Source organism: Bacillus rossius (genome assembly GCF_032445375.1).
Source record: "Bacillus rossius redtenbacheri isolate Brsri chromosome 9 unlocalized genomic scaffold, Brsri_v3 Brsri_v3_scf9_2, whole genome shotgun sequence".
Lineage (NCBI taxonomy): Eukaryota > Metazoa > Arthropoda > Insecta > Phasmatodea > Bacillidae > Bacillus > Bacillus rossius.
In genome coordinates, this window is record NW_026962013.1 from 5748923 (window position 1) to 5764137 (window position 15215).

The following is a 15215-nucleotide window of genomic DNA, read 5'->3' on the forward strand; positions in this document are numbered from 1 at the left end:
CGTATCTCTCTTCTTCGTATCTCTCTTCCTCGCAGGTTGCCTCCTCGTATCTCTCTTCCTCGCAGGTCACCTCCTCGTATCTCTCTTCCTCGCAGGTCGCCTCCTCGTATCTCTCTTCCTCGCAGGTCACCTCCTCGTATCTCTCTTCCTCGCAGGTCGCCTCCTCGTATCTCTCTTCTTCGTATCTCTCTTCTTCGTATCTCTCTTCCTCGCAGGTCGCCTCCTCGTATCTCTCTTCCTCGCAGGTCACCTCCTCGTATCTCTCTTCCTCGCAGGTCGCCTCCTCGTATCTCTCTTCTTCGTATCTCTCTTCCTCGCAGGTCACCTCGTATCTCTCTTCTTCGTATCTCTCTTCTTCGTAACTCTCTTCCTCGCAGATCGCCTCCTCGTATCTCTCTTCCTCGCAGGTAGCCTCCTCGTATCTCTCTTCTTCGTATCTCTCTTCTTCGTAACTCTCTTCCTCGCAGGTCACCTCCTCGTATCTCTCTTCCTCGCAGGTCACCTCCTCGTAACTCTCTTTCTCGCAGGTCACCTCCTCGTACCTCTCTTCCTCGCAGGTCGCCTCCTCGTATCTCTCTTCTTCGTATCTCTCTTCTTCGTATCTCTCTTCCTCGGAGGTCGCCTCCTCGTATCCAGCTTCATGGCAGGTCGCTTCCTCGCGTAAAAGTACACAAATGGTACGTGTTTTTACAAATTGCGCGACAAAAAGATACCCTCACACATTTTTTATGGTGATAAAAATAAAATACAGTTATTATGACATCCCAAGCAAAGTATATATTTCTTTGTAAATAACACAAATTTCTTTGCCACGCTATCAACATCTAACGCTGCATTCCCCGCCACGTGTTATTTGATGGCAGAAAATTCAGTCGTTGCATATAAAAATGTTTTCAAGTGCTAGGACAAAACGACTTTATTCGAACTACGTAATTTCAAGTTAGAAATCGTATTGAGTTGTGTGATTCATAGGAAAAATATTTCCAAACCTACAAGGAATAAACTCTTGATAATGTCTGGGATAAAAGATCTGAACGGATAGCGTTTAATAAAATAATAATACGTTTTCTAATTATTCCCTGGCAGTTCGGGTCTGCTCGCGAAAACAATATTCCCACCGGGATCAAAGAGCTCTTAAAAACTCTTACGAGCAAAGTCCTTCAAAATTAATTTTAACACCGAGGGCTCCTGCGACCCCGAAGCCGTTTAAAGTTATTTTTAGGATCTCTTTCTTGGTACGTAATTTCAAAATCCTAAATTACACTTCCTTTGGCCTAGCGTCTTGTAAGCGTTTGCCCAGCAAGTTAAAACATTAAATGAAAAAATTATTTCTATGGCTATTATTAAAAAAAATAACACTTTTCACAAGACTAAAAACAGCTAATACTTAACAGTAAAACTGTCCACTAAACATAAAAATATAAAAGATAAACCTTCGATTGAAAATCACGAATAATATTTTCCTGAATACATTTCAAAGGTCTCAAGTCCCACATATTTCGGGATTAATATGTCTATTCCAGGTCTCGTCGCCAATTCGCCTTTTTTTGGCTAATTTTGGCTTTGATGTTGTAATTTAGTTGTTATTTTTTAAAGGCAATTTTCGCCTTCGCAAAACTCAGAAAAAATTTAGTGTTTAGGGACATCAGAAGCGATGATTTCGCAGTTGAAAAATACATTTATTATTATTATTATTTTATATGTGTAACATCTTAGCTCTCTGTATATTCAATTTGGTAGGAGTAATTTCTTAAATGGAACGGATGTCGCATGGAACGAAAAAAATGTAACCATGGTGCTGCCATCTGTTGCGGTTAGCGCAAACCAAAGTTCAAAAAGCCAAAGAGAAACTTTATAGAATTAACTGTTTAACGGATTTTAAGAATAATGGTTTTTGCAGTATTTTATTGAAATTCCTTCTCGAAAATCAGGTCCAAAACTGAGGTTTAGTATTTTTTTTTTTAAGTCTTTTTCGCTTTTATCGGAGCCGTTTCATTTTATAGTTTAAAATCTCGGTATTCTAATCAAATTATTCAATAGTCGATGTAGCTTCTCCGGCAGCGAATTCTAGCGGCGTGTGCGGGAACTACGTGTGATTCGCTTCAAGAAATGTAGTTGAAAACACAATTTACTTGAGTATTTATCACGCTCGGCATTAGGTATTTTAAAGAATTCTGCATTAAATTTCGTATCCGAGTTTCGTATTACAAGTATATGAATTTACTCGTTACCTGAGGTTAGACGTTACACATCCATGGCGAGTACTAAAAGACTCGTTCAAATATTTTTTTTTCTTTTAATACTTGGGTTGTGCGTCTCACTGACCGCGGAGTCACCGACAGACGGACACAATGCAGGTACAATGCAGGGACAATGCAGGGACAATGCAGGGACAATGCAGGGACAATGTAGGGACAGTGGGGACAGATTTGGAGCAGTCAGCCAGGAGCCCGCTTCAACGAGAGGAGAGAATTGAAAATGAAGAATTTGTTCATCATTTATCATCGAAAATTTTCCTTCGTTGGACTCATAAACCACACTGTAAATGTACAATAATGTCATTTGTTATTATACCTATAGTTTTGGTTGTGCGTATGTATAGAATAATTAAATACAGATATAAATGTACTGATGACTCAAAAATTTTATTAAATGTTTCTGACGGAGTAGAATTTTAAAATTAAAATAAAAAATTTGTGTACAAGACGTTGCTGCAACATTAAAGCTGTTGAATCCACGAGGGTGGATTGTTTTCTTTCCCTTTTACTAACATTCCTTCTTCCAGCAAACCTAACCCGTCCTCTAGACACGACGTCAGGCTGCGATATACCGGCAGTAGCCGACCATTGCGACTCGTAGCAGCGACGCGGCGTAGCTCGTAGCGCCGCCCGCTGGGTGAACTCCGCTCCCGAGGCAGTACGAGACGTAGTGAATCTCTCCATCTCCCAACCCCCTTGACGTCGCGAGGAACTGAATAAACGGACCTTGGTGGCGTCTTTGCTACGTCTGCAGACACAAAATTATTCCTCCCTTCCTAATCCCTTTTTTCCGCTTCCTTCCCAGAGCACCGACCAAAATTGTGGATTTTCGCGAACCGTCTTCTTTTCTTCCCTCTTTTGCAAGACGTCGCAGCGCCAGGGAGTTCATTAACATATCCCCCCCCCTCCTCCTTTACCGGGATCCAAGACAGCCACTTCGCAAAACGTGGCGGTTGAAGAAGCGACGCATCCAGCCCCGTATAATATTCAACATCGCGTTTCACTGACGCGTTTCAACAGAACTTCCTCCACTTGACTGCAGCTTCTGTTTCTAAATAGCAGCCGTTTAAACCGTCCGAGATTACTGAAATGGTTAGAGCAAATCAAAGCAGCATAATTAATAAATTTTGTACGTATAATGAAGTCGCACTGAGGAATTTTCTATAACGTTCGAAATTTTCAATGGTTTCACCATCAAAGTCGAAGGTTGTCCATCAACTTCAAAGGCTGCCCCATCAACTGAAAATGTTGCCCCATCAACTTAAAAGGCTGCCCCATGAACTGTATAATGCAATTATCTTTTATTCCATGTATGTCGGGGAAATTTTCACAGATGGCAGGATTATAAACTAGAGTGCACAACTTTAAACCGCTAAAAAAAATTAAAAAAAAAACAACTCACTGGAAGCCAATTAAAAAAGAAAGCTTGTTTGTTTTGATAAAACAGTAACACGAAAATTAAGACGACAATTTTGGATGGAGTCAAGAAGTGAATGCTGCAGTGACGACATTCTGCTGATAACGGAGAATTATTAGCTAACTGAAGATAGCATTTTTTATTTTTTTTTATCATGCAGACGCGGAACTTCGAATCTCCGTATTTCAGTGTGTGGACAATGAATCTTCATCAGCGCGCCGCTATGGATATGGAATACTACGGAGAGAACACGGACATACCATCGGTGCGCCGTTGCGCGCATTATCTCCAGCGGCGAGATAGGGCGTATCGCTACACCTCTCCACCCCCCGTAAACCACCCCCTGCCCCCGTACCAACCCCTCCGTCATCACCAGCAGGTATCGACAACCGCAAGGCAGATAAACTCTCCCCCCCCCCCCCCAATTGTTATGTCAGAGTCTCGCTTTTGTCGGGGGTGAAGGCGAGATAATGGGGTTGATAAAATATTTACTGACCAGGGACACGAGTACAGAATATATCTATACATGTATATATTTGATTATATTTATGACCAGGGGGAGAGGAACATTGGTGGTCCTATACGCCCCTCCTTAACCTTTTTGAACTGAAAAAATAAAAGTGTGTGCGTGGACGGTATGGGGCTACTTTTCGTACTTTTTAGTCAGTTTTAAAAATTCAGTGGAATATCTTTCATATTGAATAATATTACTTCCACGAAATTTTCTGCGCAGTCTATGTTTTTAACTTTTGGCATCGGATGATTTTGGCTTATTTTCTATGTGTATTCATCTTTATTTTGGTCCGTTATTGAGGTTTCTTATGACATATAATGTAACTAGCAATGACGTATGTCCAAAAAAATATATATAAAATAATTGTCAGGTACAATGTCATGTGTTAGCCGTCTGTTGTCAGCAGACACTGTTCGGAAGCCAAAACATTCTCAAAGAAACACTGAAAAATATTATCTAAATATTTGCAATCTATATTTTGTTTCGTGGTAAATGTTTTTATACTAAAGTTTTTAATTTTTGTGAATAATTTTAATATATTTTTTTTATTTTAGTCTTTACATACCACGTGTTTAATTTATTGGTTATTCTTTAAAATAATACAATACTGAAAAAGTATTGTAAGAAATTTAATTTTATTTCATATGTGTTAGGCACTATTATTATTTTCGAAAATAATATTTAACCCTCTAAAAGAGTGAATAAGTTCAACAGTGACTTAGGTGAATGATAAAGTGTTTTCGAAATTAGATGTAGACAGTAATTTTCCACTTATTTTGAACTTAGAAAGTGAGCTAATTTTCATCAAGAAGTAACAAAATACCACTTTCAATGGTGGGGGAAAAAAAAGGTCGATGTGGTTTTTAGAAGTCTTTATGGGGATAGGTTTTTCGAAATCAGATGAAGACAGTTAGTAACTTCCTCTTGTTTTGAACGTCAAGCAGAATTTCTCCAAGAAGTACTTAAACTTGGTTTTGATGGCGGGAAATGGGAATGTGGTGTGTTTCCGAAATCTTATGTAGACAGTGGCTTTCCTTCTTGATTTGACTGTCAAGAGAAAATATTTTCATCACACTCGGAATATTTTTTTGACGTGATAACGTCTTATAAATTGATGAACGCCGGCTGCACGCACGAAAAATTGTCACGTTCCGCCTGAGCCGAGCGTGCAAGAACCGGCCAACCACCATGCGAGAAAATCTTCTATAATATCAAACAGGTTAAGGCGGGCTTTTTAACTAATTGTTCGTGATTATATTTAAGTAAATTATTTAAACTAAATTTGCAAAAACTGTAAATAATATTTGAAAATTAAAAAGTATACAATTTTTCATCAATGTTTTCTTATGGCGTAAAATTATCGTCCGTAAACGGACTTTACAGACAACCCCCCGCCCCCTCTTTTTTTGTACATAGATTTTTTTTTTTTTTTGTACATAGAAGACTATATAGATGCTGGATAGTGGAATATCAACTCACCAAAGAGGACACGGTTGCTCTACTACTCACTTCTTACCTCGGTGGACGTGTCTACAAACAAAACCTTTTTAGCTGCTGCAGTGCGTACTGGATTGAAGGTAAGATCATGTTCGTTTATGTGTACATAAAAAAGTAAGAATAAAATAAGTACATAGTCGCCAAAAAAAAGTATTTCATGGGAAATCAACTCTTTTTTGTATTCGTCCAATCCATATACTAGTGATGATAAAGCGAGTTCTTGTCTTCTGCGTAATACTTGATCATTGGGGTACGATTCACCTATAGAATTTTCAAAATGTAAATAATGATATGTTCATTTGTTTACAAGTGTTACATGCTTTTAGTCGAATTCTTTACGCATTAAAAATTTTAATCAAGGGTGTATTTTAATAATAATTCCATGAATTTAATGCAGTGCTCACATACATATATAAAACATTTATTGCATTGTATATCAGCCAAACAAAATGATACGGAATTTAATAACCTCAATAATGTGTCAGTTACGACCGCCATGACACGTTTTGCGCAGTTATATTGGCAAATAACATTTCGAGTTTGAGTCCTACATCATGGCAGATAATAGCGCACATTCTGTCATAATCCTAAGTCTATAGTTCATTCACAGATCGTCACAGTTTGACAGGTTCGGAACACTATATTTGTTCTATTTTTCCATGAAAATTATATATATATATATATATATATATATATATATTCCTTGTAAAAAAATATTGATACAACTTTTATGTAACCTTACAAATGCTCCCCAAAATCACATTTTCAAATAATTAATAGCTAAACGTTTTCTTAAACACATAATAAAAACTCTTGGCACTGATCCCCCACCTCCTTTTTCTATCTGCATAGAAAAACAAATTTAGCTTATAATGAGGTTTCAACCTCCCTTGCAGATTTGTTGCTTATCATGTTTAGAAATACTCACTGCCTGATGGTATTTCGACGATTCTTCCTTGCAAGTTCCTTTCAAACTATAAACGAACTTGCAGAATATTAGTCTTCATACAGCTAAGATTTGTTTTGCTATCCAGTTACTAACCAGCTGATAAGACTTTAAATTCAGAACAGACACCTACTCCATAGAAGACAAAATACCTCCATGGTGCCACATAACTATTTTGTTAATATAGACCAGTTGTGCCACATCCGTGCCAACATAAATCAAACGAATGTTTAAAAGCTAATGCGGGATAATAACGTAAATTTTATTGTAGAATACTTCAATCTTGTACTCTTTGTGTAAATTATTGTATGATATTTATTGACGCGTCTATTAGATATGTGAAAAAAAGTATGAACATAATAATATGAATTTTTATTCATACTTTACTTTCCTTCTTTAAATAATTTGCTCAACCCGAGCGACGAGTAAAAGCAACAAACGATAATTGCTATTAATTAAATGTGTATTATAAATTTTGGCTTGAAAAAAATTATGAAGCGTGCTATCTACAGACCGTTCTGGCTCGCTTAAAAAATATTCAGTGAGTTTGACAACTTCGATATAACCCCTGACACATATTTCGTGGTCACTGCAGGATAATTTCGTAGTCTCTTCGTTTGCGAAAGCAACACATGTTACTGTGGTCGATAGTCCACTTTGTAGTCGCCAATAGGGTGTTTAGTCGTCGTGCGCGCAAGTTTTGTGGAGTCCGTATCGACCAGATATTTATGCGGCCGGCGCTAGACAGTAGCAAGACCGCCGAGAGAAAAGAAGTTCCCGGGGCCCACATAGTTTTTATCAAGCTCTCTCCCTGTTAATTTATGTACAACTAAATTTTTTTTAAAACCCCTACAGTTTAAAAAAAATTATCTGAAGACTGTAAACGTTATTGCAAACATGATTCTGAATGCGATTTGTACGTATCGCATTACTTGTTGGTACGGGCGTAGTTCCTCGGAAAGGGCTGCGGGAGGGGCTTACGTTACGAAATCGTGACTGTGAAACGGGGTTGATAAATGTAAAAGTCAAAACTATGTTTTTTTGTGGGAAAATGTTCTGCACATGTTGGGTGGCTAACAGGCCCAAAATATGGACATGTACAATAGGTTCACACCTCATCAATTCATCAAGACTCCCCCAGGCAGATAATCCCGTTGGGGCGTAAACCTGGTTAGGAGAAAGATGGGTCTTTTACATGCATGGCACTGTTGCCGGTGCCCAACATGGGTTCCGAGAACATGGGAAATCGATTCGCCATTTCCAATCGCGGCATGTTGCTGGTGAGCGCACGGCTAGGTCGAGAGGTTGAGGAGACCCATCCCAACTTCGGCCCCACCGACCCGCCCGCAGACCACCTGCAGAGCTGGCCCCCTCTGTGGAACCATGCCTCTCACAGTATACAGAGATGACTCGTGTCAGTTAAATCACACGCGCAAATTCCCACGGGGGTCACTCCCCCCCACCGCCCCTGCTAAGGTCTCTCATGACAGACTCGCGGTTCTCGTCCCAGCAGATGAGCCCCAGGGAGGACGTGGGGGCGGCGCTGTGCTGCGCGCTGCTGCTGGGGGCGGCCCGCGCCGCCGCCGAGCTGCTGGACGAGGTGCGGCTGGACGGCTGGGAGGCGGCGGAGGCGGTGGGGGCCGGCGAGGAGGCGGCGGCGGACGCGGAGATGGGCGTGCGTCCGGAGCGGCTGCTGCGGCTGGACCGGGCGTTCGCGCGCGAGCGGGGGGCTGCCGGCGGCGGCAAGGGGGCGGCGGCGGCCGGGGGCGGCGCGGACTGGCCCGACACGTACTACGCCGGCGGCGACGAGCCGCTGTACGGCGCCGTGGTGGAGGGCGGCCCAGGTGCGTCGAGGCGTCGAGGCGTCCGGCCAGTTCGGGGGGCGGCGACCCTAACTCCACATGGAGGAGAAACGAAGTTAAGGGTTCCGCCTACCTGGTCACACAGACGGTGCGCAGAGCTTCAGGAAAAACAACGCGATTTCAAAACTACTCAAGATATCCGAGCGGGGCCTGCTTACGAAAAGCATTTACGAGTTCGCTGAGGCCCGAAAAGTACTTTTAATTTTGGATCATGTTTTTAAACTGTATTTCTAGAAGAGTTAAAATGGCTAAAACTCATATTTGCAGAGTAATTTTTAGGCGTAAAACAACCAGTACAGATTATTAAAAGCACTTACGGGACTTGCATTACACCTTTATCTTCATTTATCGGCCATATAATGTTGCGGTCACCGCTCAAATTTCACAGTTATCCTGTGACGACGAGAAGACTGCGCGCCAGTTCAGAGCCTTGCACTTAGAGGCGATACCGCGCTACAAATACCATAGAGCGTCGCGCTTATCATCCCACCTCACTAACACACATACACCCCTGACGAGGCGGGCCCCTTAAAGGAGTAATGCAAACCCTTTGAGATTTCTAACCCCATACAAAATGTACTAAAATGTATGATTGTTGATTATTAATGCCTATGAATTAAATACTAAGATTCTTAAATTTAAAAAAAAAAATAACGCGGGGCGCATGCAATGGAATATCGATGCCAGAATACTGCACTAATAATTGTATTGCACTGCATATGTTATGAACTGTTATGTGAGTTTCATCAACGACAGCAACTCTCTACACTACTTACTATTTATTATTGATCACATGGCTAGGAGATAATATGGTATACATTATAGTCCGTTTGAAATACATTTTCACTAAAAATATATATTTAATTAATATTTAACCTTTATTAAGTTATTTAAGGACGAACTATATACGTTCTGTATTGCAGTTGTTCTGTATTCCCCGTTGTGGGACAAACTTCATTGTCCAGTCACAACCAATGGACAAGAAGCGTTCAAGTGTGGACAGAGCGTGTGGATTCCAATCAGGCCGTCACTTGACCAGGCGGTTGTCAGAAACTGAAAAGGGTGGCGGTGGGGGGCTTGCAGAGTCACCGGGTGGCAAGAGGAAGCGCTCCGACGCCGATCACTACGACTACGAGCGGCTGAGGGCGGAATACGAGGAGACGGCCCGGGCGGAGGCGGCGGTGCCGGGGGCGGCGGTGGCGACGGCGGCAGGGGGCAAGATAGTAGACGTGCGCACGCCGCGCAACTGCTCGGCGGCGGCGGGCCGCGGCTACGGGCCCCGGGCCGTGCTGTGCCTCTGGCGCGAGCTGGGGGCGGCGCGCTCCGCGGGCCGGAGGCGGCGGCTGCTCGGGAGACTGGCGCGGGTCGCCGCCTTCTGGGGGCTCGTGTGGCTCGCCGTCGCCTTGCCCTTGTGGTGCCAGCTGGTGAGTGTCCCGCCCTGCTGGTGCCAGCTGGTGAGTGTCCCGCCCTGCTGGTGCCAGCTGGTGAGTGTCCCGCCCTGCTGGTGCCAGCTGGTGAGTGTCCCGCCCTGCTGGTGCCAGCTGGTGAGTGTCCCGCCCTGCTGGTGCCAGCTGGTGAGTGTCCCGCCCTGCTGGTGCCAGCTGGTGAGTGTCCCGCCCTGCTGGTGCCAGCTGGTGAGTGTCCCGCCCTGCTGGTGCCAGCTGGTGAGTGTCCCGCCCTTCTGGTGCCAGCTGGTGAGTGTCCCGCCCTGCCGGTGCCAGCTGGTGAGTGTCCCGCCCTGCCGGTGCCAGCTGGTGAGTGTCCCGCCCTGCTGGTGCCAGCTGGTGAGTGTCCCGCCCTGCTGGTGCCAGCTGGTGAGTGTCCCGCCCTGCTGGTGCCAGCTGGTGAGTGTCCCGCCCTGCTGGTGCCAGCTGGTGAGTGTCCCGCCCTGCTGGTGCCAGCTGGTGAGTGTCCCGCCCTGCTGGTGCCAGCTGGTGAGTGTTCCGCCCTGCTGGTGCCAGCTGGTGAGTGTCCCGCCCTGCTGGTGCCAGCTGGTGAGTGTCCCGCCCTGCTGGTGCCAGCTGGTGAGTGTCCCGCCCTGCTGGTGCCAGCTGGTGAGTGTCCCGCCCTGCTGGTGCCAGCTGGTGAGTGTCCCGCCCTGCTGGTGCCAGCTGGTGAGTGTCCCGCCCTGCTGGTGCCAGCTGGTGAGTGTCCCGCGCCAGGTGGTGAGTGTCCCGCACCTCTGCCCCGCGCAGGGCTGGTGTTGCTGCTGCCTGCAGCCCTGCCTCGCCTTCTGCCGGCCGCGGTCCACCCTGCGTCACGCGCGCGGCTACCTGGCCAGGAACCCTCCGGGCAGGCTCGTGCCGGACCCCGGCCAGAGCGCCAGAGTCTACGAGCCGAGCTCGTACGAGGCGCAGCTGTACCGCGAGCTGCAGCGCGACGTGCGCCGCGTGCTGCTGGTGTGAGCTGCCACCTGGCGGCGGGGACAGCAACTACACTCTGCCGTCCCCGTCAAGTCTGTGGAGTCAATGTTTGTTTTAACACCATTGCTTGTTAGACTGTTAAATATATCATAAGAAATCTCAAAAACGAAAAATAAAAGATTGAAATGCAAACACGAAAAACAATCCAAAATATGCCGATGTCAAAAAAATTGAAAAAGCACAGAAAATTCTGTGGAAAATATTAGTCATAAATATTATTACAGCACAGACGGACACATTGTGCTAACGACGACAAGAACATTAAATGCAGACCAAAAAAAAAAGACCTTGGCCAACACAGCGACAAACAGACGAGTCAGACCGTGATACTAAACAGGCAAAGTGGACAACACAAAGACGGACAAGCGAAACTAAACGATGTGACAAAAACAGATATCCCACACGCCACAGCGACGATGTCGCAGGCGAACACATTGCGCTTCGTCGGACAACAGTTGCGACGTTTCTGGAACTGAGATCTGTTTCCCGTCCTCAGGCGCAGACTGATAATTCTTCTTGGCACAAAATTAAAAATTTTTTTTTTTGTTTTTACGTGATTTCTGCCCCTTGTGTGCGCGCTTCCCGCTTTACTTGCCTGCACTGCGGGTAGCGGCGATGCGAGAGACTGACTGCTGTTCACTGGACTGTCTTCGTAGACGTTGCCGCGGTAGATTTGTGCGACGTTTTGTAAACTAACTCTTCGCTCTGAGCCTTAGACTTGAGTTTTATACAATTTATTATGTACCCATGTTTTTTTTCCTTCTTCTTTCTTACTACTGAAATGTAAAAGTACTCTGTAATATTTAGTTTTTGTGGTTTTACAGTATGTTTGTATATATGTATATATTTGTATTAATTGACTTGTTCTATATCCCGGAGTCCTTACCTCCATGTGGGATCTACAGATCAAAAACTGAATAAATAAATAAAAGTGTTGATAACGGGGGGGAATTTAACTAAATGAAAGAGCTGTGGGAACGCCGGCAAGACGCACCAAGAAGAGGGGAGTGTGGGGAGAGATAATCTTGCGCAGGGGCGCAACAACAGTGATGGGGGGTAAGGGTATCCCCCCCCCCCCGTCCGAAACCTCTAAGTGGGGGCAAACGGGGGCAAATAAAGTGCTGTGTAATCAATTTTGAGATAATAAAACTGCTTAAATAGCACCATTTTCCACTTTGAAATACAAATTTTCCCGGGGGAGGACCCCACGGACCCCCCGCTTCAATAGGGGGGATCGATGATTCTTTATAAAAAGGTATATTGCCCCCCCCCCCTTTGTAAATTTAGTTGCTGCGCCCCTGGTCTCGCGAGCTGGATGATCGCGCGCGGCAGTAAGACGACGGATCGCAAGTCGCGCAGCTGCCGCGGGGAGCAGCACAGGGAGTGTGGCTGGAGGCAGCAGGAGGCGCGTGGCTCGCGGACGGACGCCGCGGGTCGCAACCACGGCGAGGGAACTTCTCAGGGTCGTCATCTCGTTCTGACGTCGACCCAAGTGTCTCCCCCCTGCTCATAAAGACCGTTGTGCTGTGCCGACCCCTGATCCACCCCTGCCCCATGCAGTGTGTTAAGTGCTGTGTTGTGTTAATTGTGTATCAAAAACGTTACGACGGAACAAGAACATACCTATTATGTAACATGTTTAATGTTATTTACGTAATATTTTGTAGTGATAGTCAGGGACACCTGTATTTCGCGATTTCATTTCATGTCAAGGTATTTCACAAAACACTGTAGCTTTTTCTAAGAGTCATGGCAAATTGTGAGGGTGCAGCAGTACGGTGACCACATTCTCATTGGCCCCGTCAAGAGCGGGACGACACCTCTCACCGACCTCAGCCAATAACCACAGGAGGAAAGCTGCAGTATTTTGTGAAACACCTTGACACGAAATGTATTCGCGAAATACAGGTGTCCCTAGTGATAGTAATTATATGTTTTTCAATAAATATGTAAAATATTTACATAACTTTGTCCACCGGGCGACAAAGTCGAGGCCAACACCCGGAATCCGACGGGAACGTGCGGTACTCTCCGGGACAGTGACACCATGCGGGACAGTGACACCCGGCGGAACAGTGACACCCGGCGGAACAGTGACACCCAGCGGAACAGTGACACCATGCGGGACAGTGACACACAGCGGGACAGTGACACCCAGCGGAACAGTGACACACAGCGGGACAGTGACACCCAGCGGAACAGTGACACCCAGCGGAACAGTGACACCCAGCGGGACAGTGACACCCAGCGGGACAGTGACACCATGCGGGACAGTGACACCCAGCGGGACAGTGACATCCAGCGGAACAGTGACACACAGCGGGAGAGACACACAGCGGGACAGTGACACCCAGCGGGACAGTGACACACAGCGGGACAGTGACACCCAGCGGAACAGTGACACCCAGCGGGACAGTGACACCCAGCGGGACAGTGACACCATGCGGGACAGTGACACCCAGCGGGACAGTGACACCCAGCGGGACAGTGACACCCAGCGGGACAGTGACACCCAGCGGGACAGTGACACCATGCGGGACAGTGACACCCAGCGGGACAGTGACACCCAGCGGGACAGTGACACCCAGCGGGACAGTGACACCCAGCGGGACAGTGACACCATGCGGGACAGTGACACCCAGCGGGACAGTGACACCCAGCGGAACAGTGACACCCAGCGGGACAGTGACACCATGCGGGACAGTGACACCCAGCGGGACAGTGACATCCAGCGGAACAGTGACACACAGCGGGAGAGACACACAGCGGGACAGTGACACCCAGCGGGACAGTGACACCCAGCGGGACAGTGACACACAGCGGGACAGTGACACCCAGCGGGATAGTGACACCCAGCAGGACCTTGACACACCTGCGCTAGGCTTGACCCCCCCAGGTCACAAGGCTCGACTTCCCCCCCCCCGTCAACCCTTCTACCACCCATCCTGAGCAGCCGGTACTTCAACCACCACCGACGGGATAAGCCCCTGCGACGTCAGCATCATGTACTCATGCCCTATCAAAATCTTTGTTTAATATTTAAAATTTATTTATAATATTTCAAATTTATATTTTTATTTTAAAAACCTGTTGGTATTCTTTGTATTTTACATACACATATTTGTATACATATTTGTACAAACAAAAGTTTTTTTTTTTGGCAGATTTTATTTTGTAGTAACACCCTTTTGAATTTTTATATTATATTTATTCTTCTTTTATTGATCACTTGATTTCTCGGTGTTAAAATTATCGGAAAATAGCACAGAAATATCAGACATAATTTTCATTTCCACATTATTAAAATAATTTTAAATTTTAATACCAAATTTTTATATAAAATAAAAGTTTTTTTTGTGTTCATTACTTTTTTAACGGGTGCCTAACAACCTTCTAGTAATATATTAAGCAGGAAGTTTCAGTTCTCGCATGCGAGGAAACCACAGGCACAGTTATTTTATTGGCCAGCACTTGAATTTACATGTTAATTAATTTTCCTTTTCTCGTATGTCTACATTTTGACGTGACATCTAATAAATCGATGAACGCTGGCTGCACGCACAAAAAATGTGTCCCGTAGCGCACATTGACCCGTTACGCTGTGTCCCGTTACGCTCATTGTACGCTTGTGCCGCATCTATCTCTCTTTCACTCGATTGGAACAATCATCGATTTGACTTCTTCCAGGCACATTAAACTTGAAACACTCCCATTCGTTTCCTATTTTTCCTATCATCATCCTATCTTTAACAGAATAACACAGATTGGAACAAGTTAAATAGCAAACATGTATAAACGTTATAGTTAAAATAATCTGTTCGTTAAAGAAATAAACATATTTGAATTAATGAGTGCAAATAAAAGTAAATTTATCAATTAAATTGTAGATTTAATTTCACTCCTTCTTTGTATCCATACAATATAGTGATAATTCAATAAAAATGATTCAATTTCATTCATAAAAGTATGCAATCATTTCATCAATGTTTTGTTATGACGTTGTCACGTTTAAACTATCGTCCGTAAACCGGCTTTACAGACAACCAATTTTTTTTTTTAAATTGGAAACTCGAAAAACAAGTAAAACAAAAATGAAAAGCACCTGCGTGGTGCCCCCGAGTGATTGGCCTGTTTGCCCTGCCCTGAGAAAACCATCTCTTCCCAAGTGACCTCCCCTCGCAGCGTGACACACACACGCACTGTCTTGTTCTCCAGGGGACCGGGTGTGCGACGCAGGTGGCAGCTGTGACGAAGATGCGGCGTCCCTGGGAGGACAGGCAGGGCGGAAGCCTCGACTC

General features: G+C 45.0%; 1 protein-coding gene across 1 annotated transcript; it reads left to right on the forward strand.

The window, feature by feature from the left end:
- Positions 1 to 8115: 8115 nt before the first annotated feature.
- LOC134543237 (foot protein 1 variant 2-like) lies at positions 8116 to 15214 on the forward strand. Its single transcript, XM_063388139.1, has 3 exons — positions 8116 to 8476; positions 9578 to 10964; positions 15133 to 15214. Exons 1-2 carry the CDS (start codon positions 8116 to 8118, stop codon positions 10897 to 10899), a joined length of 1683 nt encoding a protein of 560 aa, XP_063244209.1. The 3' UTR covers positions 10900 to 10964; positions 15133 to 15214.
- Position 15215: the final 1 nt, after the last annotated feature.

Bases quoted from the DNA above. Each gene is read 5' to 3' on its own strand.
- LOC134543237 (XM_063388139.1), top strand. From the start codon at position 8,116: ATGACAGACTCGCGGTTCTCGTCCCAGCAGATGAGCCCCAGGGAGGAC. The intron at 8,477-9,577 runs GTGCGTCGAGGC...GGGGGCTTGCAG, and splicing joins CGTGGTGGAGGGCGGCCCAG to AGTCACCGGGTGGCAAGAGG.